The sequence below is a fragment of the Hippichthys cyanospilos genome, chromosome 1, assembly GCF_059441005.1.
Source record: "Hippichthys cyanospilos isolate Australia breed blue-spotted pipefish chromosome 1, RoL_Hcya_1.0, whole genome shotgun sequence".
Taxonomy (NCBI): domain Eukaryota; kingdom Metazoa; phylum Chordata; class Actinopteri; order Syngnathiformes; family Syngnathidae; genus Hippichthys; species Hippichthys cyanospilos.
Window position 1 is genome coordinate 27,070,704 of NC_142369.1, and position 27,190 is coordinate 27,097,893.

The 27,190-nt window shown below is 40.9% G+C and overlaps 2 protein-coding genes across 2 annotated transcripts in view; both read right to left on the reverse strand.

Moving 5' to 3' along the window:
- LOC148429934 (phosphatidylinositol transfer protein beta isoform-like) lies at positions 1-17,561 on the reverse strand. Its single transcript, XM_088407892.1, has 11 exons — positions 17,453-17,561; positions 14,505-14,535; positions 13,790-13,935; positions 13,393-13,484; positions 13,254-13,261; positions 13,081-13,155; positions 12,899-12,982; positions 7,840-7,917; positions 4,218-4,328; positions 3,869-3,991; positions 1-2,168 (listed from the first exon to the last, which is right to left on the reverse strand). Exons 1-11 carry the CDS (start codon positions 17,542-17,544, stop codon positions 2,121-2,123), a joined length of 888 nt encoding a protein of 295 aa, XP_088264018.1. The 5' UTR covers positions 17,545-17,561; the 3' UTR covers positions 1-2,120.
- Positions 17,562-18,613: 1,052 nt separating this feature from the next.
- LOC148429935 (tetratricopeptide repeat protein 28-like) overlaps positions 18,614-27,190 on the reverse strand; it is a 125,004-nt gene continuing 116,427 nt past the window's right edge. The window contains exons 15-24 of the mRNA XM_088418647.1: positions 26,986-27,165; positions 26,344-26,888; positions 25,892-26,139; positions 25,666-25,790; positions 25,360-25,591; positions 24,974-25,050; positions 22,555-22,578; positions 21,225-21,354; positions 21,027-21,134; positions 18,614-20,944 (exon numbers count right to left, since the gene is read on the reverse strand). Of these exons, the coding sequence (XP_088274773.1) occupies positions 19,347-20,944; positions 21,027-21,134; positions 21,225-21,354; positions 22,555-22,578; positions 24,974-25,050; positions 25,360-25,591; positions 25,666-25,790; positions 25,892-26,139; positions 26,344-26,888; positions 26,986-27,165 (3,267 nt within the window). The 3' untranslated portion in view covers positions 18,614-19,346. The remainder of the gene's footprint in view (positions 20,945-21,026; positions 21,135-21,224; positions 21,355-22,554; positions 22,579-24,973; positions 25,051-25,359; positions 25,592-25,665; positions 25,791-25,891; positions 26,140-26,343; positions 26,889-26,985; positions 27,166-27,190) is intronic.

A 27,190-nucleotide genomic window follows, 5' to 3' on the forward strand; every position in this document is an offset into this window, starting at 1 on the left:
TATTTTCTTTCTAAATTTATTTAATATTCAGATCACGTGTATATTTAATGTAACACTTGAGGATTTAAAGGCAGAAATGGCACAACGTCGTCTCATGTTACCCCATTTTCAAAACGAGATCAAAAAATGTCTAACATGAAGCAGTTCCTATTATTTTTACAGTTGTAGATTTTATCATTTTGGACAAACTAGTCAAGTTGCTTACAAAATAATTCCCGACCTTTATCAGTGTTTCGACTGATCATTAAATGCAAAAGAATAATTTGAGCCAGTGGGTCTTCTGTCAGACTTGCGCCTGGAGTCAGAAAACTCAAGACAAAAAAATGAAATCTTGACAAAAGATTTTTCTGAGACATTTGGGAAGCAGAAAAACAACAGGTCATCTTTCATATGTACATTTGTCAAAAGGCACAAGCTTTCCAAAACGCCGTTCTGTGCAAACCTGAAATTGTAATATTTAATTTCCGTTGAAAGCCTACAGGACAGTAAAAAGTCAAGTGGTCAATAGAACATCAAATTCATATTAAATCTATTCTCAATAATGCTTCCATGTCCTATTTCACCAGCTCACAACTGCTGAATACGTGTAAACAAATGCAGTGACTTTCTTTGGATATGAAATGATCAGAATGAACTCAATATCAGAGAAGAAAACAGTTTGGAATCATACAATAAAAAATGTGTAAAGCCGTAATGATTACAAACGCGCAAATACATTTCAGGGAGGAATCAACAGGGAAGCGTTACACTAGCCATTATTCAAAACGATAGCCCTTAACAAAGGATTACAAAGGCTATATCGAATGTGCACTGTGGAGTTGAAACTGAGGACTCATTAATATGGCACGTCCATCAAACAGTGGAAATTCAGATAATCAGGGAAAAAAAAAAAAAAAAAAAGACAAACGACACCAAATCACGTTTGACAAATAAGAGACGTCGATCGCAGGCTCCAAACAGTACAAAAGCTGCTACGGCAATGGCAAGCGTTGACCTTGAGGCGTCTGTGAAATGGTCAGCCAGAAACAAGGGAGGTAGCTAAAGCGAGCAGCTTGTTGCAGAGGTACAATCGAGAGCAGGTCCAAAAGGTTCAGAGGTTAAGGCAAGCCGTGGGTAGCGCTGGTTTCAACTAGACACTGGTAAAGCACTGATGTAAACACAGTGAGAATGAAGACGAACGGTGGGCTCTACCAGCCGAACAAGGCAGACGGGCTTCGGGGGCGGACAGGCAACGGGGTCGGAGGAGCACCAAGCTCGATGGGACTAGCACCATGGATGCGTTTTTCCGGGGCGTGCAACGTGACTCACGAATGTCTTTAGGATAGGGAGCCTATTGGAAATGGGAAAGAAAGGGAAAAACTCATCCTGCAAATGAACGTCACCTGGCTGATCGTGCTTGCATAGATCCGCCCAGGCTCTTTAAGTGGATCAGTCACTGCAAAGGCATTTGCACCTGTGTGTGCCTGATGTAGATGTGCCAGGTTCATACGTGTGTGTGTGTGTGTGTGGTGAGTGAGTGTGAAGACCTGCACAGGCATGATTGTCAGTGTTAATAAGATGCAGTGCTTTGGGTTAGACGGGCTGTTGATGGGAGGATTACAATGGGCGGAGGTGCAAAGGGCGACAGTAATCTCTTAATGGAGGTTGCTAACGAACACAACAGAAAGTATGACACACACACACACTCATACTTAGGAATGCAAACCGCGGAACCAGTGTGTACAGTTAAAAGTGGGCTTCATCTCGGGAGGAATGTTTTAGGGCTAAAAACATAATAATCGGTCCGAAAACACAGCAATTTGAGTTCAAGGGGGCGAATTTGCTCCTGTGAAACATATGTTGAGCAAAAAAACAACTATTTGTTTTCATATTAACTCAGAGGGCAGCAAAATCACAATGAAGTCAGTGAACATCCTGTGGGTTTCTAGATATCAATTTCTTAGGTAGATAGAAGACTTATGATTGGGTGCAAGCAAGGGATCTTCTCTATTGATTCAAGAGACCCCTCCACACGCCCTGTCCACAGCTCGATTATTTGAAGGTAAAAAGTGCCACAGAAGGAGCCCTGTTAGCAGCCATCATCGGTGCTGTTATTGTGGAGGTTTGAAATCCTTTGCTGCTTACTCGTCTGCAGCACTTGTTCCTCTTACTTCACCTTTTTTGCGAAGCTAGGGGAAAATAAGAGAGAGAGAGAGAGAGCTAGTTCAGGTATGAATATTCAACAGAAGGGGACATGCGCAACTTCAAATAAATCTACTTCCTTTCAAAAGTGTTTTTCAAGTTGAAGCAACTTTTTTTTTTTTTTTTACAAAAAGGTCAGTCTTTCTTAATAGATAAATAAATAACCAATTCCTGTTCCTGCTGTATATGTATAGGGGGGGGGGGGGGGGGGGGGGGGGGGGGGGGACATTTCAGATTCTCCCACCTTGAGGCTGATAGATTTGGAAAGCCAATTAGTGTCGGAATCGGATAGTGAGGACATTAATAGAAGAGTTCAAACCAACTGTGGCTCTAAACAGAGGACTGGACAGATGTGATGAAACGACATCAGTATTACCCTCCTGCTTCTGCCACCATCCACCCTCCCACCCCCGGCCCCATCCACTTTCACTCAATCACCGCAGCGTCTCCTTCTCAAAGGCAGAATTCCATTTGTATGTTAATGAAGAAAGAGAAGCCATCTTGAAGGTAACCGCTTCCTTCTCGACCATCTTCTTCCTCTAGTCTGACAGAATAATTTCCAGCGTGCACCGTTTTGTTCGGGAGGAACCATACATTCATGCCTGAGGTTGTGCTTCACTCTTTGCAGTCAAGACATTGTATGTCACAAAGTCTACGCGCTAGCGTCACACGCAAGAATCATCCCATCCAGCAACCATAACCTTATGTTCGCCACATTCCTCTTTGATGGTGACCCATGTTTACTTAGTAAAGAGAAAATGGAAAACACATGCTAGTGCAATACTGGTCAGGAGCAGAGGATGTTTGAGCCTGTGCCACTTAGGCCAGGCCAGCTAAGCCCAGCCAGTATTCTTCCATTTTCTCCTTGTATGGCCAAAAGCTCGTGGATGTTAAGAGGGGTTCCAAGAGAAAAATCAGTGGGTAAGGTTTCACTGAGAATGTGACCTACAAAAATGAAAAGCCTTTGGTTTACTTCTCTGACTTGTATTTTTGCTGTGGATCGTGGGCGCTGTTCGTAATTTATGCTAGAAGGCAACTTCTTACAAGGTGTAAGTGTGATTTTGGGGAGTGCGCTAGTAAACCTATCCAGATGAGGAACACCAAAAGAGTGAACATTCATTTGACAACACCCAAAAGAGTGGCTAGACCAACATAGAACCCAAAGGTGAAAAAGGGAGACTGGCCTCTACCTGGCCTGGCTACTCCTCTACAGCCTTTGTGCCACACACTGCACCCTTCTTACGCATCTAGACAGGAACAAAAAGTCAATTGACCAAACGTGAAGGTAGCCTGAATAGGTTCAAGGTTTATTAAAATGTGGGGTCTATCGAACAATTAAAGTGGATTAAGTATGATTATTGTTATTATTGAATATAGTGAATAATGAGTTATATGTTCTGTCCCCACCCAATTTTAATCCATGTATGGATTTGAGGTTTAAAAAAAAACAAAAACAGAAAACTTTGGGGATTGCATGAATGAAAAGAAAAACCTATTATTAAATTCTTTGAAAAAGAAACCCCAGACTGGTGTTGACTCTCAAAAAACACAAAAAAGTAACAATTACCACTCCCCACAAAACCTGCTTATAAATACCTGACAAAAACAATGACATGAAGTAAATTAAAAATACACCAATGAGACCAGCATCACCGTTGAATTCATTTAATGTTCTCCGTGCGCTCACCTCATCCAGCTCCTTCTGAGTCTCTGCTTCCATCCGTCGAATGTCATCCATTGTTAGCTCGACCCACTTGTCAATCCAGCAGAAAAGCTGGCGATGGAAGTTGGTGAAGATCCTCTTTTCTTGCTGAAACAAGATATCAGGGAGGTTAAGGCTGGCATTTATGTTGATTGCAATCTCTTCACATACATAAAAAAGGGCAAAAAAAAAAAGAATTAATTCATAGAAGGGGAACCAAAGGACACTCCGTGAAAATATTTTTTTTATACAGAATCATAAGCTCGAGTCAAATAGTCAAGTTTTTTCATTTGTACATTTTTGACTATAAATTGTGAACGACGGTCACACTGACCTCGTGGATGAAATTCTCAACTTTAGTCTGCAGGCCAAACCATTTAAACTTGACTGTGACCAGCTTGTAGGCACACATTCGAGGGCAGTCAGTCTTGGCACTCAGCTCTTTCTGGTGAGAGAAACAGCAAAAGAATCGCAAGTAAGACTACTTCAATCCATCCATCTTGAGGGCCCCCACAGGATAAATAATGTAACCATAAGTTGTAAATGAGAAAATAATCATAAAGACAGCCGAGAGAACACTGTTTAAGACCAATCTTGGCAACATTTAAGTCTTAAAAAAAAAACACATTAAAAAATAAATAAAGCCCCGTGTGTGAAGCTTAGTGAAATAATTATCAATATGAAGATGTGCTGTGCAAAGATAAAAGCGCCCTAATCTATAACACACTTTCTAAATCCATTCTGCGCTCTGCGCTGTCCTCTGAAGAGAAGAAAAGAAAGGAAAAGGGGGGAGGCGGTGGCAGAGCAAAGTGGATAAACTCCAGATGAAGGGACCAGTTCTCCGCCGCCGCCGCCCCGACAGTGACACCGTTCCCGACAGACATGCCTTTGTGGCCGGGGAAGGCAGATAAAACGGAAGCAGAGATGCGATAAGGGTGGTGCAAAGCTGGTTACATTATTAACACCTAGGACTTGCTCGCCCCCAGAACACTCTCAAAGAAGCCTCAGAGAACACCTGTTTAATTAATCACTTCATTCTGGCTCAGTATTCCAGGAGAAAATGCCACAGACCTGCCTCAGTCACCCCCATCCCACTCTCGTTTGATGCTGCCATCATGCAGAAAAGCCAGAGAAGGGAAATGAGAAACATTTCTAAATTTGCAGTGGGTTTAGAAAAGTTGTCATGGCAAAAGGAGAACTTCACATGAAAAGCATTCTACATCAAAACACTTACGGTGACATTTCTTCTCCCTCTCTCTGTGCCCCACTCAAAGGAGCAGAAGTTTTGAGAAATACAAAGGGAAGCGATATGCAAGCATGTGTGCATGCAGAGATAGACAAGAGTCTTATTGCTCCGTGAAGCTGGCGGAAAATTGTCCCTCTGTTGTCACAGTATTTCTTTCAGGCTCGTTTCGGTGTCCGGTGCGGATGGGAAACTGATCTAATTAAATACAGAAATGAAAAGTTGTGTTTCTTTATTCATAGTTTTAAGCACTTTGGCTAGCTTTGTTCTGCTGAATTTCTGGTAGCTAAGGAAAGTTTCCTAATATGCTCAACTTTGAGGGTGTGGAAGCGGGGCAGAAATTCTACAGCCGTTTCAAAAGGAAAGGAGGACTCTCGAGAGGCTGCAGGTCAAAGCAGAAGTTTAGAATTCAGAGGGGAGCGACACTCTTCCAGTCAAAAGATTTTTGCACAGATGACTTTGTCTCCATCAGTCATGATCATCTTTCTCAACTGGCAGAAAGACTGAGCAGGAAGGCAGATTCTTGAACAAAACCATTATCTGCCCTGGCAACACCAGCTTTCTGTTCGAGCCAATTAGAATTGAGGAAGTGGTGATTTATCTTCTTCAACCGGTAGCCTTTGGAGCCCCACTCCTCCTCAGTGTTGTCCTGATACAGAAACAAGTGCTAGAGTGCAAAACAAGTTTATTGTGCCAATAAACAATCAAGTGAATTTGTAACAGGAGCCTATATCCTTACGTCTCTTTAAGAAATAGGAAATTGTTAGTATATGTATATGAAAACACATACAGAGGAGGAAATAAGTATTTCATCCCCCGCTGATTTTGGGAACGGTCTCAGATTTTTATGGCAGCAGTATTTTAGCAATTGTAAAAAGAACATTAAAAAAAGAAAAGAAAAATGCAATGAGAAAGTTACATGTAATGAAAAATAATCGAATACTTTGCATGTCATTGAGGGAAATACGTATTTGATTCCCTAGCAAAAGGTGATCCAATAAATGGTGGGAAAAACCTTGTTGGCAAGAACAGCTGTCAGATGTTTCTTGTAGCTTGTGTCCCTTACTAGGTTTGCGGAGTAATTTTCGTCCTCTCCCTCTGCAGATCATCTCTGAACCCAGAAGGTTTTGAGGCTGGCGGTTGGAAACACGAAGCTTCAGCTCTCTCCATAGATTTTCAATAGGATTAAGGTCAGGAGACTGGCTGCACATGGGTCGAACTCCAGTCCTCAGGAGCTGGTATCCTGCATCCTTCCATCCCTCGCTCTCTCTCTCTCAAAGGTACCTGATTCAAATGAGTCGAGTGATTTTCAAGCTCCTGCAAAACTTTCTAATGAGCTAATCATTTGAATCAGGTGTGTTGAGGAGCGAAAACAGGAAAACATGCAGGATACTGACCCTCGAGGACTGGCGTTCAACACCAATGGGCTAGGCCAGGGGTGTCCAAACTCTGTCCTCGAGGGCCACTGTCCTGCATGTTTTCCAGGTTTCTTTCCCTGACACACCTGATTCAAGTGATCAAGATCATCATCGGGCTTCTGCTGAGCTTGCTGATTACCTGATCATGTGAATCAGGTGGGTCGGGGAAAGAAACCTAGAAAACATGCAGGGTACTGACCCTTGGGGAATGAATTTGGACACCCCTGGGCTAGGCAATTCCATGACCTTGATGGGCTTCTTTACGGAGCCACTCTTTTGTTTCCTTGACTGTCTGGTTTGGCTCGTTTTCATGCAGGCACAATCCCATTTTTAGTGTCCTGGCGGAGGCAAGGAGGTTGTCACCCAATATTTTGCGGTACATGGCCCCGTACATCTTCCCATCAATGCGGTGAAGTCGACCTGTCCCCTTCGAAGAGAAACACCCTCAAAGCATATGGCTTTCACTGCTGTGCTTGACAGTAGGAATTGTGTTTTTGGTGTCATACATAATTTCCCTTCCTCCAAACATTTCAAGTTGAGGCCAAAGAGCTCAATTTTGGTCCTATCTGACCACAGAAGCTTCTCCCAGTCTCTTTCTGTGTCTGAGCTTAATATGTTGGTTGGAAAACTTGAGGCGGGCCTGGACGTGAGCACACACTGCAGGATATTAAACCATTGTGTCTCAGTGTGTTACCAATACTTTGCTTGGTGACTGTGGTACAAGCTGTCATTGACCTCCCGTGCAGTTCTTGGCTGATCTATAACCTTTGTCATGATCATTGAGAACCCACCAGCTGATATCTTGCATGGTGCCCCCATCTTAGGTCCATCAACAGTCATGCTGTACTTCTTTCACTTCCGAATAATTGTAAGAACAGTTGTCACCTTCTCATTCAGCTTCTTACTTATGGTTTTGTAGCCCATTTTAGCCTTGTGGAGATCAACAACTTTGTCCCTGACATCTTTTGACAGCTCTTTCATTTTGCCCATGGTGGAGAAGGTGGCGCATTGGAACAGGTGTCCTTCATGCAGGTAATTTTACCTGAGTGAGATTAGGACTATGTCAATGGTCTGTGGGAGCCAACATAGGTCAAGGTTGGTCGGGGATCAAATACAGTACATTTTATTTTTCATTTCATGTCATTTTCTACATATTTTTATTAGTACAGTAATTCCTTGTGGTTTTGGGGGAACGGAACAGACCAGTGTGGAAGCTCAAACTCAACCCCATCAAATGCTCATAGGATGAACCTCAAAAAAAAAGATTGCAAGTCACAGATACTCAAAAGAAATACCTTCCAGAGAGGCCCAAGTGGTCCTCTTCCTGTCTTAACTGACTTGAATTTGGCGGGGTCCTCATCTGGCTTGTAGTCCTATGTTTACATAATAACAAACAGTACATTTTTTTTTAATAGGCAAACCTGTAACTAAACAAGGGTGGATTAGGTTGCAGAGTTTATGTGTTTACATACTACATATGAACATAACACATTCACATTTGATGAAAAATAATTTGATGAAAAACTGCTTGCCATACTATGCAGCTATTGTGCATTAGGAATGCCACTATAGCCATGTTTCTACCCAGTGTATCTACTCTGCACTACTCTACTTGGCTCTACACCTAGAACACAGCGTCTCCACTATCACTGCCACTACCCGAGATACCCTCCTCACCTCGCCAGTGATGTCATGCTACAGTGAGTGTGCACTTGACACATTAACAAAACAAAACAAAAAAATGCAGAGTGTTTGGACCCATCTAGCTGCCTCTAGACATCTTCATCAAGTAATACTGTTAAAGAGTTGTGTACCCTCTTAAAAATTCTAGTATTGATTTGCTTGGAAGCCATTCTTTTTTCCTCTCTTCATTGCTCATTGTGAATGGCGACTGCTTTCCCTAGTTGGTTTGCGCGACGGCAAATTGTTGACAAATTTATCTCGGCCCAATAATTGGCCTCATCTGAGCTGGGCTACGTTTTTTTTTTTTCTTTTTAAGAACCAAAAAGAAGTAGGTACCAGAAAAAATGACTAGAGCCGGGTAGATATCTTGATAGAAACTGGGCTCGAGAAAAGTACAGTAGAGCAGATAGCGTTGGCGGAAATGGGACTTTGATATCATTGTTTTTTTTTCCAGACCGGTATTATGACTATTACTCAATTAACTGACTGAAACCAAGTAATGGTATGCTATGTTACCTGTACTGCATTTTGGAAGAAAACTGATGGTATTAAATGGCTTAATAATAACATTATATTTTTCTCAGTAAAACGCAAATGTGAGTAAGTAGATACTGTAAATACTGTATAATACAACTTAATAAATATACATACAGCATTTATAGAAATAGCATCTTAATGCACATATGAAAAGATAGGAATATATGGAATTCAAGAGGAAAAAATGCCATGAAACATTTAGAAAATGGTAGGAAATTAAATGGTAGCAACACACTATGCACTAAAATAGACATTGTAAAAATAGCTTACAGAAATTGCATTTTAATGTGCTTATGAGAGGATCGAAATGGATAAAGTTCACCTAAGCAAATATTCTGTCAACTGTGCACTCCTTTTTAGTTCCTGATCATAAAATGGCCACAAGGGTGGCATTAGCCACTGTTGCAAGTACCCAATTCATTGAAATAAGGCCCTCATCGATAAAAAAAAAAAAAAAAACATTTGATAGTGGCTCTTAAATGTTCCTAAAACGTATCATTGGTGACATGTCTACTATAGGGATGACATTATTAGAGCGGAAATACAGTACTTGAGGAAGTGACCAACCTCTTGGTACTGATAAATAATGAACATGCAGGGAAGCTAGGGCAAAATTCATAGGCTGGGCGAAAGAAACAGAAAGTTGACTATAGCGGGGGATTTCAAATTATCAACTGCTCAAGGGGCTAGCAATTCTAAATAAATCATGACGTGCCAGCAGCTAAAAGCTATTTTTCAGGGCGATCAGCAAACAGGAGGGTGCAAAACTGTGTGGAAAATACACACACATTAATTTGACTGTTTTAATGCTGAGAGCTCAATCCCTATAACAATGCAGTGTGCAGCACTAATGAGGTCTGTGAATCAATGCGGCGTGGCAGACAAAAGAGAGAAACTCCTCCAGTAAACCAGAGTGTGTTAGAGCGCTGTGTGAAACGTGCGCATTTGTCGAATGCTGCCATACGAAGAACTGTGAGCTGTAATTACGCTAACAAACTCATCGGTGCAGGCGGTACGTCTCATGGCCTGCAGCCATGCCCGAGGCAGAGGGCTGATAGGGCCCTTAGACACAACATACTCCTCCAGAAAGTCAGACATGTCCGCCTCGTTAACTTCCGAGAGCAAACAAACACATATTTGCGCACACAAACACACACGCACAGAGCAATATGAGGCAAGTTGATGTTAAATTACAGCAATAATATGTAACCACCTAAAATCTTCAGATTTCTTCCTCAAGTGAGGCAATCATAGAAAAATATTGTCAAATAAAAAGTACTCCATCTATCCATTTTGTATACTGCTAGTCCTCTTTAGGATAGCAGTTGAGCTGCTATAGCATAATCCAAGTGATTTTGGATGAGAAGCAAGATATACCCTTGACTAACTGCCAGTCAATCGCAGTATGTATACTATGCAAACAGCCACTCAAAATCTCACATTTAAATTCAAACACATGGGCTGTAAATGACCTTGCTATTATTTTTTTGTTTTTGCGGATGTAGTTCATATGTTACACTAGAAAATGTGCAATTCCTGAAGAAATTGCGTATGAAGGCGGAAGTGCTGAAGGGAGAGGCGTTGAATGGTGGAACGACATTGAATGTTTGAATGGGTTGAATCTGAAACCTAGGCAAAACTTGAGTTTAGCAAATAATGAATATATAACTGTCTAGCACCTGGTTGCGAAGGGAACAAATTGCGTATTATGTCATATTTTTCCATGTTTGTGACTTACAGTTTAGTACAACTGCATTTTTATTCACCCTTTTATTCCACAACAGTGTGCTAATGCACTTCTAGTACCCATGTCAGTATAAGGTTCAATATTGTTAGTTAATGAAGCCGCATTTTTCTTTTTGTATATTATTGATTGGATTTCCTCTTCGTTTGTATGATAGCTCTTACAGTGCGTTTGCACAAGGAGGAACAATCTAAATTTGTGAAACATCATAAAGTGACCACATTTATTTCAACCGGGGATGCTACATGGGCCATTATGACTCTTCAGTTTAGCAATTATGCATATATTATTTTTAAATAATTTGTATGGAGTAAGATTGTTGTCAAAAAACTTTTACAGTCCCTTCGTCTTGTCAAGTCATCTAATCCCATGAAACGAGTGACTCGCTGTGACTTACTGTGGGAAAAATCAAACTGTTTTCACACGCAATTTTCGTGTTTGAGATCTCCTGTCATTTTTTTCAGTTTTTTTTTTTTTTATTTTTTTTTTTTTAGTGTGGCCCTAATACACCCGCGTAGAACCCAGAGGTTTTACTGATTTTTTTTAATCAAATAAAGTATTCTTGCTTGAACAAATATGATTGTTGTTTCGGTTATTATTATTATTGACGTTGTTATTATGACAATTCTAAATGTAAAATGAAATGTACATATTTGTATGAATACAACTCTAAACTGTGTCGAATTTGAATTGTTTTCGTATGAGTACGACTCAAAATTATGTTGGTCTTGCAAATTGAAAACTTACAAGTGCAAGGTATTTTCAATACAACTGTCATTTGCACGACTATGACGTCGTGAGACACGACTTTTGGGTTCGTGGAACTGATCCTTGGCATTCGTGGATCTGGATATGCAAATTAAGATGACGTCACGCGAAGCTACCAGGCAAAGTAAGTCAATCTGTGAGTCATCCGCGCCACCATTAGTCAAGCAGAGATGTCACATATGAGCTTTCAATCAGGCTTCAGTGTTAAGGTGAATGTATGCACATTTGTATTGATGTACACATGTAGATTTTTTTGGGACATTTGGGGCCACTTTCTTGGAAAATTGTGTCATTTTGGAAAACTTCTATAATAGCTAGTGACCTCTGCTGGTAGAAATAAAGCACTGCAGTTGATTTGGAAAAGCCCTAGGCCTCTGCGTACACACAAACACTGAAGAGGAATCCGATTCCGAAATAAAGATTAAAAATCTTTATTTGTCATTAATTATATTATGTATTGTTTATGATTTACTGTTGTGGTTACATGGCACTTAATCTTCCTAAAAACAATTTATATTTATGATTTTCAAAGAATATATGGATTTGGACTCCCGGGTCATTAGCTTTTGAGCTACGATCATAAGCCTGTCAGTCCAATTTTATAAAATGAATGAGTTGGACATTCATGTTGTAAACTATCAGCTGTTGATTATGCTAAACCTGGTGAGTGATATAAAGTAGTCACAAAAGGTTGTAACATCACAGGGTAATCATATAGCTTGCAATTTAATGACCTGTGACTCCATATAGTGTTTGAAAGCCACTATTACAAATTATAGATTGGTCTGTAATGGCTCACAGATCGACTTATTTTGCCTGGTTGCTTGGCGTGACATTATCCTAATTTGCATATCCAGGTCAATGAATGCAAAGGATCAGATCCACGAATCTGAAGAGAAGTTGTGTCTTGCGAGGTCAAAAAGGTGAAACAGGCTAATCAAAAACAATTAACTACAGTTGGATTCTAAACATGTTGAGCATTCAGTAACATTTCACTTTTTACAAGCGAAAATGGGCAAAACCTGCTCACAACATAAAAGAGACCTGTTCACTGCACTACTTTACTGACCTGAAGCCAAAGGCACTGGCCATTGTGATTCATCTAGCTTTCTGGATTAGGACTAATGATATAAAAGGCAAGTTTAATAAATGACCATTTAAATCACACAAAACACAATATGGTACATACTTTTTGATTACATAACTGAAAATATTCACACGAAACTTATACATTGCCAAAATTAATACTCTTACCGCGAAAAAAATTGTTATCTATTGTCTATTACTTGACCTACTTCCAACCTAACAGTGTTTGAAAAGACTGATTCAGCAGATTCGACAGATGATTCGACAGATGAAGCAGATTTATTTTACTGCTTAGAATTTGAGTAGGTTTTCAGAAGGCGGTATAGGTCTGACATAGTTATTTTGGCCAAATCCCGTAACCACGGTGTACAGGATGCAATTTTTTAAAACCATCCAACCAAGATTATGTACAGTACAGTACAACAAGTTTATTGGCGTGACGTAAACTATTCTCAAGAATTGCTAAGCATGTAACAACCAGGGTTGTCCACATTAAGGTGCTCAAACACTTTTTTAAAGTTTTAATTTTTACTTACAGAGGCTGAAACTTGACTTCTGTCAGCAATGTCAATAGGCTCAACAGAGACTTGTTGCCAGGATGAACGATCTAGTTTATGCACCTAAAGCAAAAAGCATTCAAATACATGCATGATTAAAACCATACATGTAGGCATACAACAAAGGGAAGTTCTACCACAGTAAATATAAATCTTCTTACATTTTCTTGTGTTCCAAGATCTGGTTTATGCCATGTCTCAATCTTGATCAAGAAATTATCTTTCATATACTCATTCTACAAATGAACACAAAGATTGATAAAGTGTAATCTAGTATTAGCAATAATACTCTGATCAATAAAACCAACAAACATCTTGATGTAAAGACACCTACCGTCACTTCTGAACAAGGACATGTATGAGGGGGGAAAAAAAAAGGCATTAGCAACAAAAAAAATGCTTATAAAGACTAAAATACAAAAATAAAATAAAATACCTAAAAATAAAGACTCAACAGTTGGGAGAGGACTCACCAGTCCTGCAGTAGGGGTAGGCATTCCAGGCTTTTTCATGAAACACAAATGCACTTTCTGGTGCCAAGAGCTGAATAAAAGCTGGAACTTTACTGTGGATTGGTGTGCGAGGGAAGGAAAAATATTGATTTGGTAAAAGTATAATTGTTAATATAAAGGTTTACTTATTTGGAACAATAGTGAATACTGTATCTATACACTAACAATAAAAGGACAGGACAACATTTCTCATTTAATCGCATTACTGTGTCCAAACCTCAGACTAACTAGTCATGGATGTGAAGGTGAGTACCACTAAATCGCTTCAAGTCATAAAAGAACGATACAATACTGCCACTAGCTGGTCGTATATTGCAACTACACTACATTACTGTACAGAAACTTTGGTTTTACAAACCTCTTCAGTCGGTAGATTTTGTGTGTATACTGTCCTTTCTCACCATCTTCGGCATAGGGCTCATTTTTGAGTACCTCAATGCCCTCACCACCACCGGTTTCATTTTTACTTGCTTCAGCCACAGAAAATAACTGGCCAACTTGATACTGCAACACAAATATCAAATCATACAATACAAACAAATACGGGTGAAAAGCATTCAGCTGGACAAGTAATTTTGGCTCTGTCTGTTTTACCTCCCTTTTTATTCTAATTCTGTGTTATATTGTTTTTGTTAATGTTTTACTATTCATATGTGATAACTTGTTTTGTATTTTAGTAATTGTGCAACACTTCGGTCAGCCCTTTGAGGTTGTTTTTAAATATGCTGTAGAAGTAAACTTGACTTGACAATAAACAGAGAAAAACTATTATAAAACACTGATAACACATTTCCACTTAATGAATGGCCAACTTTTTTAAAACTTAAATTTGTGAGATTTTGGACAGGTGTCCCCATATTTTTTTTTTTTCCAATGAAACAAGTGACGTCAAACTCACAGACCACACATTTGACTTTACCTAGTATGTCAAAAAAAAGTGTTCAGTAAATCACTTAAATGGAAATAGTACAAAAGAGGTTTTTATAGACCAATAGGACAGTCCAAAGACAAGAAGAATACATAATTTTGAACATCACATTTGGTCAACGATAGTAAAAAAAGAATTTACTCACCTCCTCAACACTACAGGGTAAAACCACACGGCTAATAAAGACAAAGAGAGAGATGATGAGGAGGAGGCTTCCACAATACGTAAACAAGAGCTACTACACCATTTGAAATAAATTACATACTTTTTTGATACAGTGAAACCTTGATTCAATGTATTTGAAACCAACATCCTCTGGGTTTCGAAAATATTAAGCAGTAACTTGGCATGGGTCCATGGCCGGGTGGGCAATATATTGCAATTTTAAAATTCACCATTATTTCAACTCTTCCAAATCTGTCAAAACTGGTAAGTTTTTTTTTTTTTTTACCTCCCGCATTGTCTGCCCTAATGGGTAACTGTAGTGTGCAGCTCTCATTGTGTATCCAACGTAAGTCTGCCTCTGCTGCAGCAAACCATCACGTTGTCCACTTGTTTTGTTGGCTTCAGTATCACTGTTATTTTGCTGTTTCAGTTAACTACCATGGCTAACATGGCTAACAAGCTACTTTAGATATTGGTTGAAGTCAGATTAAAGTAGTCTATCACGCTGAGGTGTGAGTAACGAGACGAACCAATCAAAACTTTTCTCCTGTCCAAACAAAGTCAGCTGTCTGGGAAGTTTTCTATGGCGTTATATTTGTGCCACAATTACGCACGCGCGGAAAAAAATTTGAGCGTTGAAAATAAAACTGAGCGAGCGAAAACAGATTTTGAACGCAGAAAAAAAGTTCTTGAAAAGAAGTTTCTCGCTCAAAATTCCTTTTTGCTCGCTCGCAATAGCATTCTCGCGCTCAACATCTCACTCTCGTTCGCGATACTCCTCCCTCCCTCGCTCAACATCGCGTTTGCTCAACATCGAGCTCTCGCTCGCTCGAGTCGTCCTCTGCGCTCGCTCAGTTCTGCTCACGCGTTACGTTTGTGCCACAAAACCAGCCAATCAGAGCTTGTAAAAGCACATTGATTGACAGCTCGGTATCCAATGAGATTGCTTGTTGTGTTCACCCGGAACGAGCAAACGAGAGTGCGTCACATCGACGTGGGCGGGAGGGGTGGGTTTATATTATTAAAGTACTAAAACAAACAAGGTATTTCTGTCAAATGATACAATACAGTAATAATAATAATATTAAAAGTAATTCTCCAGCCCAAGTCCGTGTTGACGCACTCTCGTTTGCCCTTTTCGGGTGAACACAGGGCAAACGAGAGTGCGTCAACGGATAGCGTACAAGCAACTGGATTTATATTATATATATATATATATATATATATATATATATATATATATATATATATATATATATATATATTTGAGTAATAACCTGCATCTGCTCAAGTGTACAATGTATTGTATTTATTAAGTCCAAGAAATGTTATTACGCTTTATCAAGGTACAAAACATAATTAAAGTCACCTGGCAGCGATCATGTATGGCCGACAGGTGGAAATTGAAAATTGCTTTGCAGCCAGTAATAGAAGCTCGTAGTAGTTTGCACTAGCTAGGACTTGTGTCCCAACCTCAGACCGTGGCCATATGGTTATAAATTACCGCTTAAATACAACCAACAAAATCTAAAACACATTTGGATGCAGTTTTTCTTGATAAACCATAAATATTTTGCATTCTGAGTGGAGGCACAGTTAAAATTATGGCCGTCAATTTTGCTGATTTGTGAACGACCCCACAATCCTGATTGTGCAAAGCAGAGATTGAATGCTATTTAGGCGTTGTTTTTTTAAGTTCATGAATACAATGTCTTTTGAGAGTATACAAGGAACTGTGGGGAAAACTGTTTAAGGGCTCAAATGGGGAAAAATAAAACAATATAGTATTTGCAAATCAGTATATTGGAAGAACAGTGGTTACCTGAAGTCATTTAATTTTTGAGAAATACCGGTGTTCTTTTGAGTGCACCTGAAACACGATTTATTGTGCTAGTTACTCAATTGATTTGATTCCTCATTCTGGGGAATTTAAACCTTTTTCAAAAGTGTTATTAGATATTTGTTTATATGAAATTTCAAAAACCCGGAACATCTATTGGAGAACTGCAGTTTGTCAGACGGACGACGTACATGTCATCTTAAGACAGTGACCAAAAAAAAAAAAAAAAAACGGATAGCTTGCCTCGTTGAATTCGTTGAAAATAGCCTGAGTGTTATGCTTATACTACGGAGTACAATATGACAAATCTGCGGAGCTGAAGGAAAGCATTCGCTGTCCAACGCACATCTGCATAAGAAGCGGAAGTCCTTCCTCTAACTCGTCGATGTAACCAAATAAAGAGCTGAAAGCATGTTTAAACCTGGAAGATACGAGCTGAGACTGTTAAACTCCTTGGCCACGATTGACGGTACACCTTTTGCTCCAGCTATAAAAAGACCGAGAGCTATTTGCTAACGAGCACAACAAGCACACTAATAAAAGCCATACAGCTAGCTTTCGTTACCCCAACATCGACACGTGGGATACCCAGCGGTGTATGAGAAATCTTTACCGAGGTGACGGGATCAAGTCTAAATTAAGTGTCAGTAATGTAAACAGCCACGGGCGATTGGCCACTGTAAATGTTATAAAATATTTGGCTCTTTTAACATGGGCTATCCGTAAGCTAATTCGCAGCTTACGCCAAACGAAGTTGAACAACTTAACGGAAGAGAAGCAACAGTCATATTGCAAAAACCGCACGGCAGCCATTGACTGGCCTGTTAATAATTAAGTAACTTTACGAATGTAGGGAGAACAGTGAGATAACGGCAGCTGTCAACGCCGGTAGGCCACAAAAGTAGTTTTTGGGCAATGCCACCACCCTTCCCTCGTGTGAACGTCAGTCGCGCTGATGATGAAAAGTTTCCTCCTTTAGCTACTACCCAGTCCGTGAACCTCCGCTATACCCAGTCTAAAACCCGTGTTTAATCGTAAAGTTGTTGTGAACGAGGTCGAAAAGAAAGCTCCGACAATATCACACTTACTACTCCTTGATGAGGACCATCGTTGTGTACTTGTTCCAACGCGACCTGTACGTTGTACCACGGGAGCGACCGCTGATTACCGTTGACGTCATCAGCTGTGAGGAACCGTAGTTAGCCTCGCCCCTTACGGCCTCCGATTGGCTGGAGGCTCTGACTCAGCTTATAAATCAGCCAATAAATCGAGTTTATCTCACGTTGAGGAAAAGAGTACCTGTATTTATTTTACAGTACCTGATGGAATTCATCTAATCGCAAAAATCGAGGCGATAAAAGCCCCCTCACCCCACGTAAGGGGCGGAGCTCTGTGGTGGCCAGGGGTGGCCTTACCATTCTCTGGCCACCTCTATAGACCACACCTACGGGATTTTTTCTTTTTTCCAGCCTTTTTCAAATGGCTGCAATATTCTCAGACCTTTGTGTGCTGCCGCAAATTATTTAGATTTTTCAACCACATATTTAAAGAATAAACACACACAGTTTGAAGCCTCAAACAACCGTTTTTACATTCAACCAATTAAAATAAATTCACTATTTTCATACTATTGCTAGCAAAGGTGTGAGGTACCACACAAATACAGATAACTGGAAGACAAAAAGCATAACTTGGTAAATAAATATCAGTAAAACCTAGATCTGTTAACTCAGACTGAGACATATTAAATGTAAGTGTAATGGTATTTGTTTCAGTCTTGGATTTGTGTTCATTTTATTTCATGGAACCCTGACTGTGGAGTAATGAGAAAATAAAAGAGGATAATATACTTATGCACACACTTAACCGCCACCTCTCACGGAGTTGTTATGTCACGCTAGCCACCCCATGCCCTGGCCTTACAAGCAGTCAAAATACTTATATTAAAAACAGACTGTTAAAGCAGTACTTATTTAACGAACTTTCGGTATGTGACAGTCGAAAAAAAAAAGAAGGAACAAATAATCAAGTAAATAACAAATAACCAAATCAATCTGTAGCTCTACAACGTTCAGATAATATAAAACACATTTTTGTTAGGGTCAGGGTGGGTTAGGGTTAGCTATTGTACTGCTTTAGTATTTGAATGAATCCCAGTGTTTATGGCCCTCATGTTGTTCGCCAGATCCCTGAGTGTGTAATCATTCGGGTAGCTGTAGAGTAGATGCAGAGGAAAGGATAAAAAAAAGTGATTTTTAGTTTTTATTGAAACAGTTTACTGATAAATGGCAGGTGCTTGTCATGAAACTGTGATGTTAACTCTAAAAAAAATCATGGGCTAAAAATTCATACATCATACTTAACATTGAATAGCAAGAAAATCCATGCTTCAGAGCAGACATTCAATTCACATAGAAATCAGGCAAAATGCCTTTTTGACTTCAATAAAAAATATTAAATCTTTTCTTTCACTGTAGCCATCTTTACACAGTACATATTTGCGTGTTTTTTTTAATAATACTGTATAAAAACGCTTAATACTGATTGTGAAACACTGGAATTAATTTACAAACATAACGGTAATAATTATAATAATAATAACAATAACAAACAATAATAATAACAATTAGCATTTCTTAAAGAAAAAAAAAATCTAAAATTGTAGAAGTCAGTCATAGTTGTTGCATCTTGGCCCACATACACAATATTTTGTGGGGAAAGACCAAATGGCATTTACATTTACCTGACACACAGTTACACACAAACACAGTATCAGGTCATTGAGTATTTCTCATTGCCATTTACAGAGATTTGGGTGCATTTACAAAACTGCAGGCATGTGCCGCACACCGACCAATCTGACCAATCAATTATGGTTCTTATTGTCTGTAAAGCTTTGCTGGCCATTTGTGGCCATCAAAAGATGAACCTGTTTTTTTTTATTCTTTATTTTTAATCTCAAACAGTACAGAGCTGGATGTCTCAGCATTTAGAAGAAGGGAAAAATCTTCCGGGTGACAAGAATTTGTATCCGTTCCCAGCTGGAAGTCTGATCGTACGAGCACCAGGGCTACTGCTTGAAGATATGGTAGGTGATGGAGCTCCTTTTTTGGGACTGGAGCAGTGGTGCCCATTGGCGTTCTTGCCACCCCTTTCCACTGACTGTAGTCCCAGCTCCCGCAGCTCCAGGCTGTCTTGGGTATCATTGGGGGAGCAATGCCGCGGGGACAGGTTCAGAAGGCTCAGTACATCCCGACTAGCAGAAGCCAGAGGACTAGAGGAGCTATGAACAGCTTTGACGGGGCCCAGATGTTGCTGGGCTGCAGCGTTCGCCCAAAAGGTCTTCAGATTGTGGATAGCTTGGACTTTTTCATCAATGACCCCTCTTCTTAAACGGTCAAGGTCCGGTGCATCAGCCGACGTGGCAGAGCCTGTAGAGGAGTAGGATAGGGCAGGAGAGGGTGCGCTCCCAACTGGTGACTGGTGACCAGAACTGGGAGACACATTACTGGGGGAACGAGAAATGTGGCCACTGTAAGGGGAACTCGGGTACTTTAGCTTGAACTGAGCATGGCTGTCCGAAACAGGCGAAGGATGGCTGCCGTCCCTTTGTGAAGACTCTGAGACAGCAGGACTATTGTAGCCAGAGCTTATTTTCTGCAGAGAAGATGAGCGGGAGGGAGGTTTGGGTTTGGGCGAAGACTGAGCTCTGCCACTGGCGCTGCTGTTAGGACGACTGAATGCACTTGTTTCCGAGGAACGGAAGGCGCTACCCCGTGGTGAATTTCCTCTTGATGTTCCACCCTCCGCCCTGGCTCGCTGTAGACTCCCGACTGCCCTCAGATGGCTGTGAGTCTCTTCCAGAATCTTCTGCGCCAGCTCCTGAGGATCAAGAGGGGGAGTTTTTTCCTCCTGAGACTTCACAGTGCTGTCTGTCTCGGTACTGGATTGATCCGATTCGCCTGTGTCTGAGGAGTTCACCTTACCAACTTTCTGGAAGGGTGAGTTTGGACTGGGAACTAGGCATGTTTTGACTGGGGAAGTCGGGGTGCTGACACTGCCTCTTGATGACACTGATACAGAGTAACCTCTTCCAGCCCCGCTGCTTGACCTAGCAACAACCCCTCTACCTCCTCTGTGATGGCGCTGGCTATGGCCTGGTGGCAAAGGCAAAGAGTCACAGTGGCTCCCAAGTGGTTCGCTGCTGATAATAGAGAAGCCCTCATATTCCTCCTCCTCCCCTCGAGCTCCCGGCATAGCAGTTGCTGCTCCATGAGGAGACGAGCGACTCCGGGGAACGTGAGGGTGCTTGTGGGCTGCGTAATGTGCTGCAGTCCCACTGCGGTGCCGATGGCTGAGGAAGTCACAGTCGGATTTGGAAGCAAAGCTCATGGAGGAGGCCACAGAGCTGAGGCTATAGACCGAGATGGCGTCTGATGCCTGATTGTCCAGGCAATGAGGAGAGAAGGGAAGACTTGAATAACTCATTGGCAGTGGGTTTGAAACAGACTGTGCTGAGGCCAAAGACTCAAGTGAAGATGAGCTGTCTAGACTCAGACGCTTTGGCAGTTCTGTGGAGTCTATAAGGTATGAAAAAAAAATGAATGAAAAACAAGCACACTCTACCAAGTATGACAAAACCAATGACAAATGCATACATACCAAATAGTGCCAGCAGAGACTGCAGAGCAAAGTGCAATGTGCGGCGGTTGGCTAGCTTGCCCGTTTTTAGCACCACTTCTTCTTGGCCTACTTCACACAAGTCAAACCCTGCATGTTCATGAAAAAATAAATACGTGTCACCTCTGTAGACTATTGGATGTGACATGGGAAACTTCAAGTGGGAATAAGAAGACTCACCAAGTGCTGCCAAAAACTCATGGCAACCCGGGAGTCTCCAAAGTTGGACACTAATGGACACCTGAATGGGCAGGAGAGAGAAGTCCTGTTCCTTCTCACCCGTCTGGAGCTGCACTAGCACCTGGTGGAGCTGGAGAAGTGGAAGAAAAAGTGGGAGGAAAAAAAATGTGACATTCCAATTCTCAGTCTCATTCAATTGGTTATAGGATGGAAATGTAAACATTAATTACTAGGATATGGGTTTTGGTACATTTTTGTATAAATGAGCCACAAAACATGACTGTAAACACAGGTAATTGTTACCAACAAAGATTTATTTTACATTCACGTAAATTCATAAAATACATAGAAATGTATGCCAACTGTATTTACAGGCAGGGGTTAATCTTTTTCCTATCAGTTATGAATAGGCTTTCAAGGCAGGAGAACATAATAGCCGTGCAGTGTGCACTTGTTCTCTGACCTGTTTTGTTTGGGGATTAACTGAGAACAGAGACACCTTTGTCTACCTGATGTATCCGATGAAGAAGTACACATATGCCTTTGTCCTTACTTCACTTTTACGTCACAGCATTATTGCTTCTAGCACCTTGATGCATTTCTCTGACCAGTAATGACCCAACAACGCAAAACACCCAAAACACATTTAAGAAGTATGGCCATGTTTGCAATGGACTAATTTGTTGGTATGTTACACTTCATGCATACAAATTAACATAATAAAAATTGTCATGCAGTTACAACTATATAACAATGGCGTTACAAAAGGTTTAGGTCAGTGGTTCTTAACCTTGCTGGAGGGACTGAACTCGACCGGTTTCAAATGGGCATTCACCGAACCCTTCTTGAGTGAAAAATAAAGTGATTTTTTTTTTTTCAATTTTTAAGGCATAGACACATGTTTGTTTGTTTTATTAAATTGTTTTTCTAGCACAACTTGGCATTACAAACCATGCTGATAGGATGTAGACTGTCTTTATGTTCAACGATACTTGTAAATCCATGTTTTTGTCCGACCACTGACAGCTGGTATGGATTCAAATATTACCAAAGAAATCACACAACGTACTACCGCGTCAGTCACATGTTGACTATCACATGGATGAAATTCCCCACAGCACTTATTGATTTAATGTAATCTTCTGCAGCCAGTGATGGCCAAATGGGGTGTGTCATCACTAATTGACAAGATGAGCCGGGTGCGTCTTGACCTCAAACCCCTGAGACCGAACTCTCATGGTTCAAACGAGCAAAGATTAAGAACCGCTGGTTTAGACTGAGGGGACAGGCAAGAGTGGGATGGATTGCAGGTTGGTGAAGGCACACTTACCATAGCCACCATATTTTTAACAGCCTTCAGATTGCACAGCAGGGCGAGGAGAGAGAGAGAATAGCTTTTTTATTGCATGCACACAGTCTAACTTACACGGGTTCACTTCAATAAGAAGGACAACAATGGACAAGAAGCATTACTGCATAAAATGAAATCCTGGAAAAATATTTTGGAAGTTTGAGAAATTGATGCATAATATCTCATACACAAAGAACATCATTTTAAAACTAGATATGCATGAGGCCACTGGTAATGTGATGCGGCACACACAATGTTGACTTCACTCACGCAACCATTTATGGATCGATCATTGTTTTTTTTTGTTGTGTTTTTGCTTTGTTGCCCACCTTATTTGCTCAATTATGGAATGTAGTCTGCTTGGTGAATTGAACAGAGAAAGACTTTCATTGTGTGGTATGACTATGTATATGACAATAAAACTCTTCAATCTTGAATCTAATGGTTTTCTATCTCTAAGTGTCCTGTGACTGGCTGGTAACCTATTCGGAGTGTACTGTACTCTAGTTTGCCATTTGACCACAATCAGCTGTAATGACAATATCTCATTTCTGAACTGTATCACAAAGGGAGCTGTTTCTATCATTCACCTTTCTAAAGAACCTAAATAAGGTAACCAAATAATTATAATCACATCTAAATGTACAATTAGAATAGTATTTATAAGTTTGTTGGTTGTTGACTTCTTACTGCCACAAGTAGGTAGTTGTTAACTATCTTAATACATGTGCTTACCTCACGTTACACAATAATGCGGATAAAGATTATTCGCTGGCATCACATGTTTGGATGTAAGACAAGTAGACTTTAGATAAAACCGGTGCTTGAAGTAAAGCTAGTTAGGCTTTACTAGTACATTTCAATAGAGATTAAACTGAAGCTTGAGGAGCCTGTGCAATGATGTGTATCCACTCCTGACATGACATGGTTAGACATTTACAAACATATTTGTGGGGACCAAAACAGCCCCGCGAAAAGTGAAATCACCGAGTAGGACCCCACACCCCCAGGAATTTTGATTCATGTGTATGTATGTGGGTACCAGAATTTTCAAAATGTAAAAGGTATTTATATCTATCAGATTTGGGACAAAATTACTGCAGTACAAATATTTACTTAACCCATTTCAACCCATTGGTCACAAAAATGACCATAAAGAATATTTTATTTATGAGGCTCTACAATTGATTTTTCAATCATTTTTCATGAAGTACTGAAGTCTACAATGTGTAGATGAATGTGTCCAATGTCACATGTTTAGAGAATATTATCACACGACTAGAGCTATTTACTTTGTGGTTGCACTTTAAGAGAAAGATGACAGCCTCAAAGCTCCCAAACAAAAGGTTAGTAAAGTATGTTAAAATAAACATAGAACAAAGATTTTTCGTACATGTGATCTTTAAGATGATACCATATGCATTTACACTTGGTTAAATTGGTTTGGTGTGTTTTCATAATGGGTAATTACATTGTTGTGATCGGTCATAAAACACACCTTTTCATCAACTATTTCACTTTAAAAAAAAAAAAAACAAGTTATTGATTTTTTCAAAGGGTTACCAATGGCATATAATTTGGATGTTTTCATGTCCAGGAAATTTTGGTCTTAAATGGGGTAAATCTTTCATTATTAAAACGTATACACTAACTATACAGTTCTCCCTTCCCTTGGCTGTAGTCGGGGAACACGGAAGGCCGTAGGAGGCCCTTGGAGTAACTGCCCTTGGACATCGGCCTGAAATGGAGCCCGTAGCTGACCAAACCTGATAACAGGGATGCGGAGTTTACACTCGAAATTTCAATTTGTTACAACTTGTAACATCTTTCCAACACTCTGTTTTGTCCTCACTGTATTCCTCCCGCCATGCATTCTCCCTTGCGTGTGAGGTCGAGACCACTGCTGGCGGTATATAGCGTCAACCGCTTGGACAATACTGGCCAGACAATCAGTTAATCAGCTCACAGGCTCTCCTACAAACACGTGATTGGTTCCTGGTGCGACATTGGTCAATGAGGGCAGGAGTTGTAATCCAATCTGCCTAGGAGTTGTAATTCCCCTCGATGTTGCTCCGGAAGCCATGTCTTGTAGCAGAGCCCATGAGCTGATTGACTGATTGTCCAAGCTGTTGACTGTACATCAAGCAGTCTCTGCCCCACACGAATAAGAAGGCGCATATACGGAGAGGACAAAACAGAGCGCTGTTGTAATTAATCGGAATTTCAAGTGTAAACGCTGCTTCCCTGTTATCATGTTTGGTCAGCAATGGGCTCCACTCTAGGTCGATATTGGAGGAGTGCCTGTGGCATGTGCAGTCAACTTGGCCACCCTCAACACACTGCAAGCATTAGGAGGCCGAATCAAATTCAGTTGTACATGGTGTTGATGGGTCCATACCCGATTGATGAGCTGTTCCCCCGCCTCTGAAGCAGTAATGAGTTTGCACAAAGCCTGGAGTGCTTGTGGTGGCAGACCTGAGGGACAGGATCACAGTTATTTTTGTCAACATAGGAGACTCCTTAATTCATGCTAAATTTCAGTTGCTGGCAACTCTGCATTATGTGCAACTGAATTACACGCTGTGTAATTTTCACAATGGGCATTCATCACAAATTTTGTCTGGATCAGATAATAATTGACTGATATTTGTTTTCAAGTTTCCCTTATTTTACAATGTATTTTATGTTCAATTTTTGTGATATTAATTGCCCATATTAAATTAAAAAAACCACTCTTTGCTTTGATCTTACGGATTTATGATACTGACTGTCTTTGGTACTCACCTAGAAGTGATTGTAAAGTGGTACTGCACTGTTGAAGTCTGTCTCCTGGGTCAGCAGTGGGAAAGAAAACTGCTGCAGGGATGCCAGTGCCTGCAGAGTCAAGGCGGAAGCCCACGGCAGTTAACAAGGCCTGCCACCCAGGGACGCCCCCGACTTTGTTCTCCACACTTTGCTGGGATGTGTACATTGAGTTACGTTGACCATTCTGGATCCTTTGAAGAGACTTTTCCACCTGCAAGTAGTACAATAGTGTCAGTAATATACCTTTCTGTATAAAGACTACAACTATGTGAATTCATGTCTCACCAGGTGGAGTAAAACCCTCAGAGCATCACGTGCACGATCTGGATACTGCAGAATCTCTGCTAAAGCTTGACCAATTAGTGAGGAGGGGCTGTTAAGTTTCACATCGCTGCCGATCAGCATGTATCCTTGACAGAAAATATAGCTTTCATGAGACCAAGTCAGGTACTTAGATTTTTAAAGATATTTTTATTCATGTATTATTATCATTTGAATTTTCATCACTAACCTGCCCAGTTGGAGGGGTGTGAGTACTGCTTGCTGCTCTGTACAGTTTTCATGGCATCTGCCAGCGCAGCACTAGCCTTGGTCCCATTCAAAAGGGCAGTGTAGAAGGCATGGACAAAAACCTTGGATGCTGCCACAGGGACGGGCCACAAGGACACAAGAACACACTGCGCCCCTGCGGCCAAGAAGGACCGAGTCAAGCCAACAACGCCGTCGGCCGTCACCTTGCTGCTGGACTCTAGGTATGAGCTTGTGACAAAGAATAAACACATAAAAAAAAAGTTTGAGTGGGGAGCGACAGAAGAATTCAAAAGATTGTTTTAAACAAGTCATCATGGAAAACAGTCTTTTTAATGTCATGCAAGGTGTGTTATGCAATCAAAATAGCTTGATATCAAAACAAGTCAGTGCTTTACAGCGGTTGTTCTAAGTTGGTCTAAGCACTCCACTTACCCAAGCACCACCAGTTTAACAGGCAGCCTCAGATCCAAAATATCTGCGGCTGTCAGGAGAAATTCCTGGAGCGGTGGACTCTCGCAGATACTGTCCACATCACTGCTGTCATCTTGCATTTGGTGAGACTCTGGGTTGGTGTAGCCACTTCCAACGGATCCCTTCCTGCCTCCACTGCTTCCTCCTCTCCTCATCCCGGTACCTCTACCGATTGTGCCACCTGCCATGTTAGCACTTGTTGCACCAGGTGTGCTTTCCGGGTTTGGAGTGAGCACCAGAGCAGCCAATTTCCATGAAATGTGAGTAGCAAAGTGGGCACACTCCGCCTGTGTGAGAGCACTCATGACTCTCTCTTTTGTTGCTGCAGTGCCAGACAGTGGTTGGCATCCTAACAACTCAGCTACCATGAGAGCCTCCTCTTCTGCAGAGGGCATTGGCCCCCACAGCCAGCGGTCAATCACTGCTGAGGGCAGCCGAGGGTTTCCCACCACAGCTGCCATAGACATCCCACCACAGGGAGCTGGTCCAGGACGCCGGGAGTAAACCTAAAGTCAAGACAATACACAGTATATAACAGTGGCCTCATATGTAATTAAAAATGAGATATATATCATTTGTGATCATCTGAATTCAAAGTTAGACCTTTGCACAGCATCCAAGGCCTTGGATTGAGGGTACAGCAATGAGGCTGAAACGTTCATACAGATATTCATTGGATGAACTTCCTTTTAGCAGAGCGAAAGGAATAAGATAAAGTTCTCCCTCCAGCACCATGACCAGTTGTCTATGTCTGCCCACTGGACCACTGGAGTGCATCAAACCCTATTGGACAAAACGATTAGTGTGC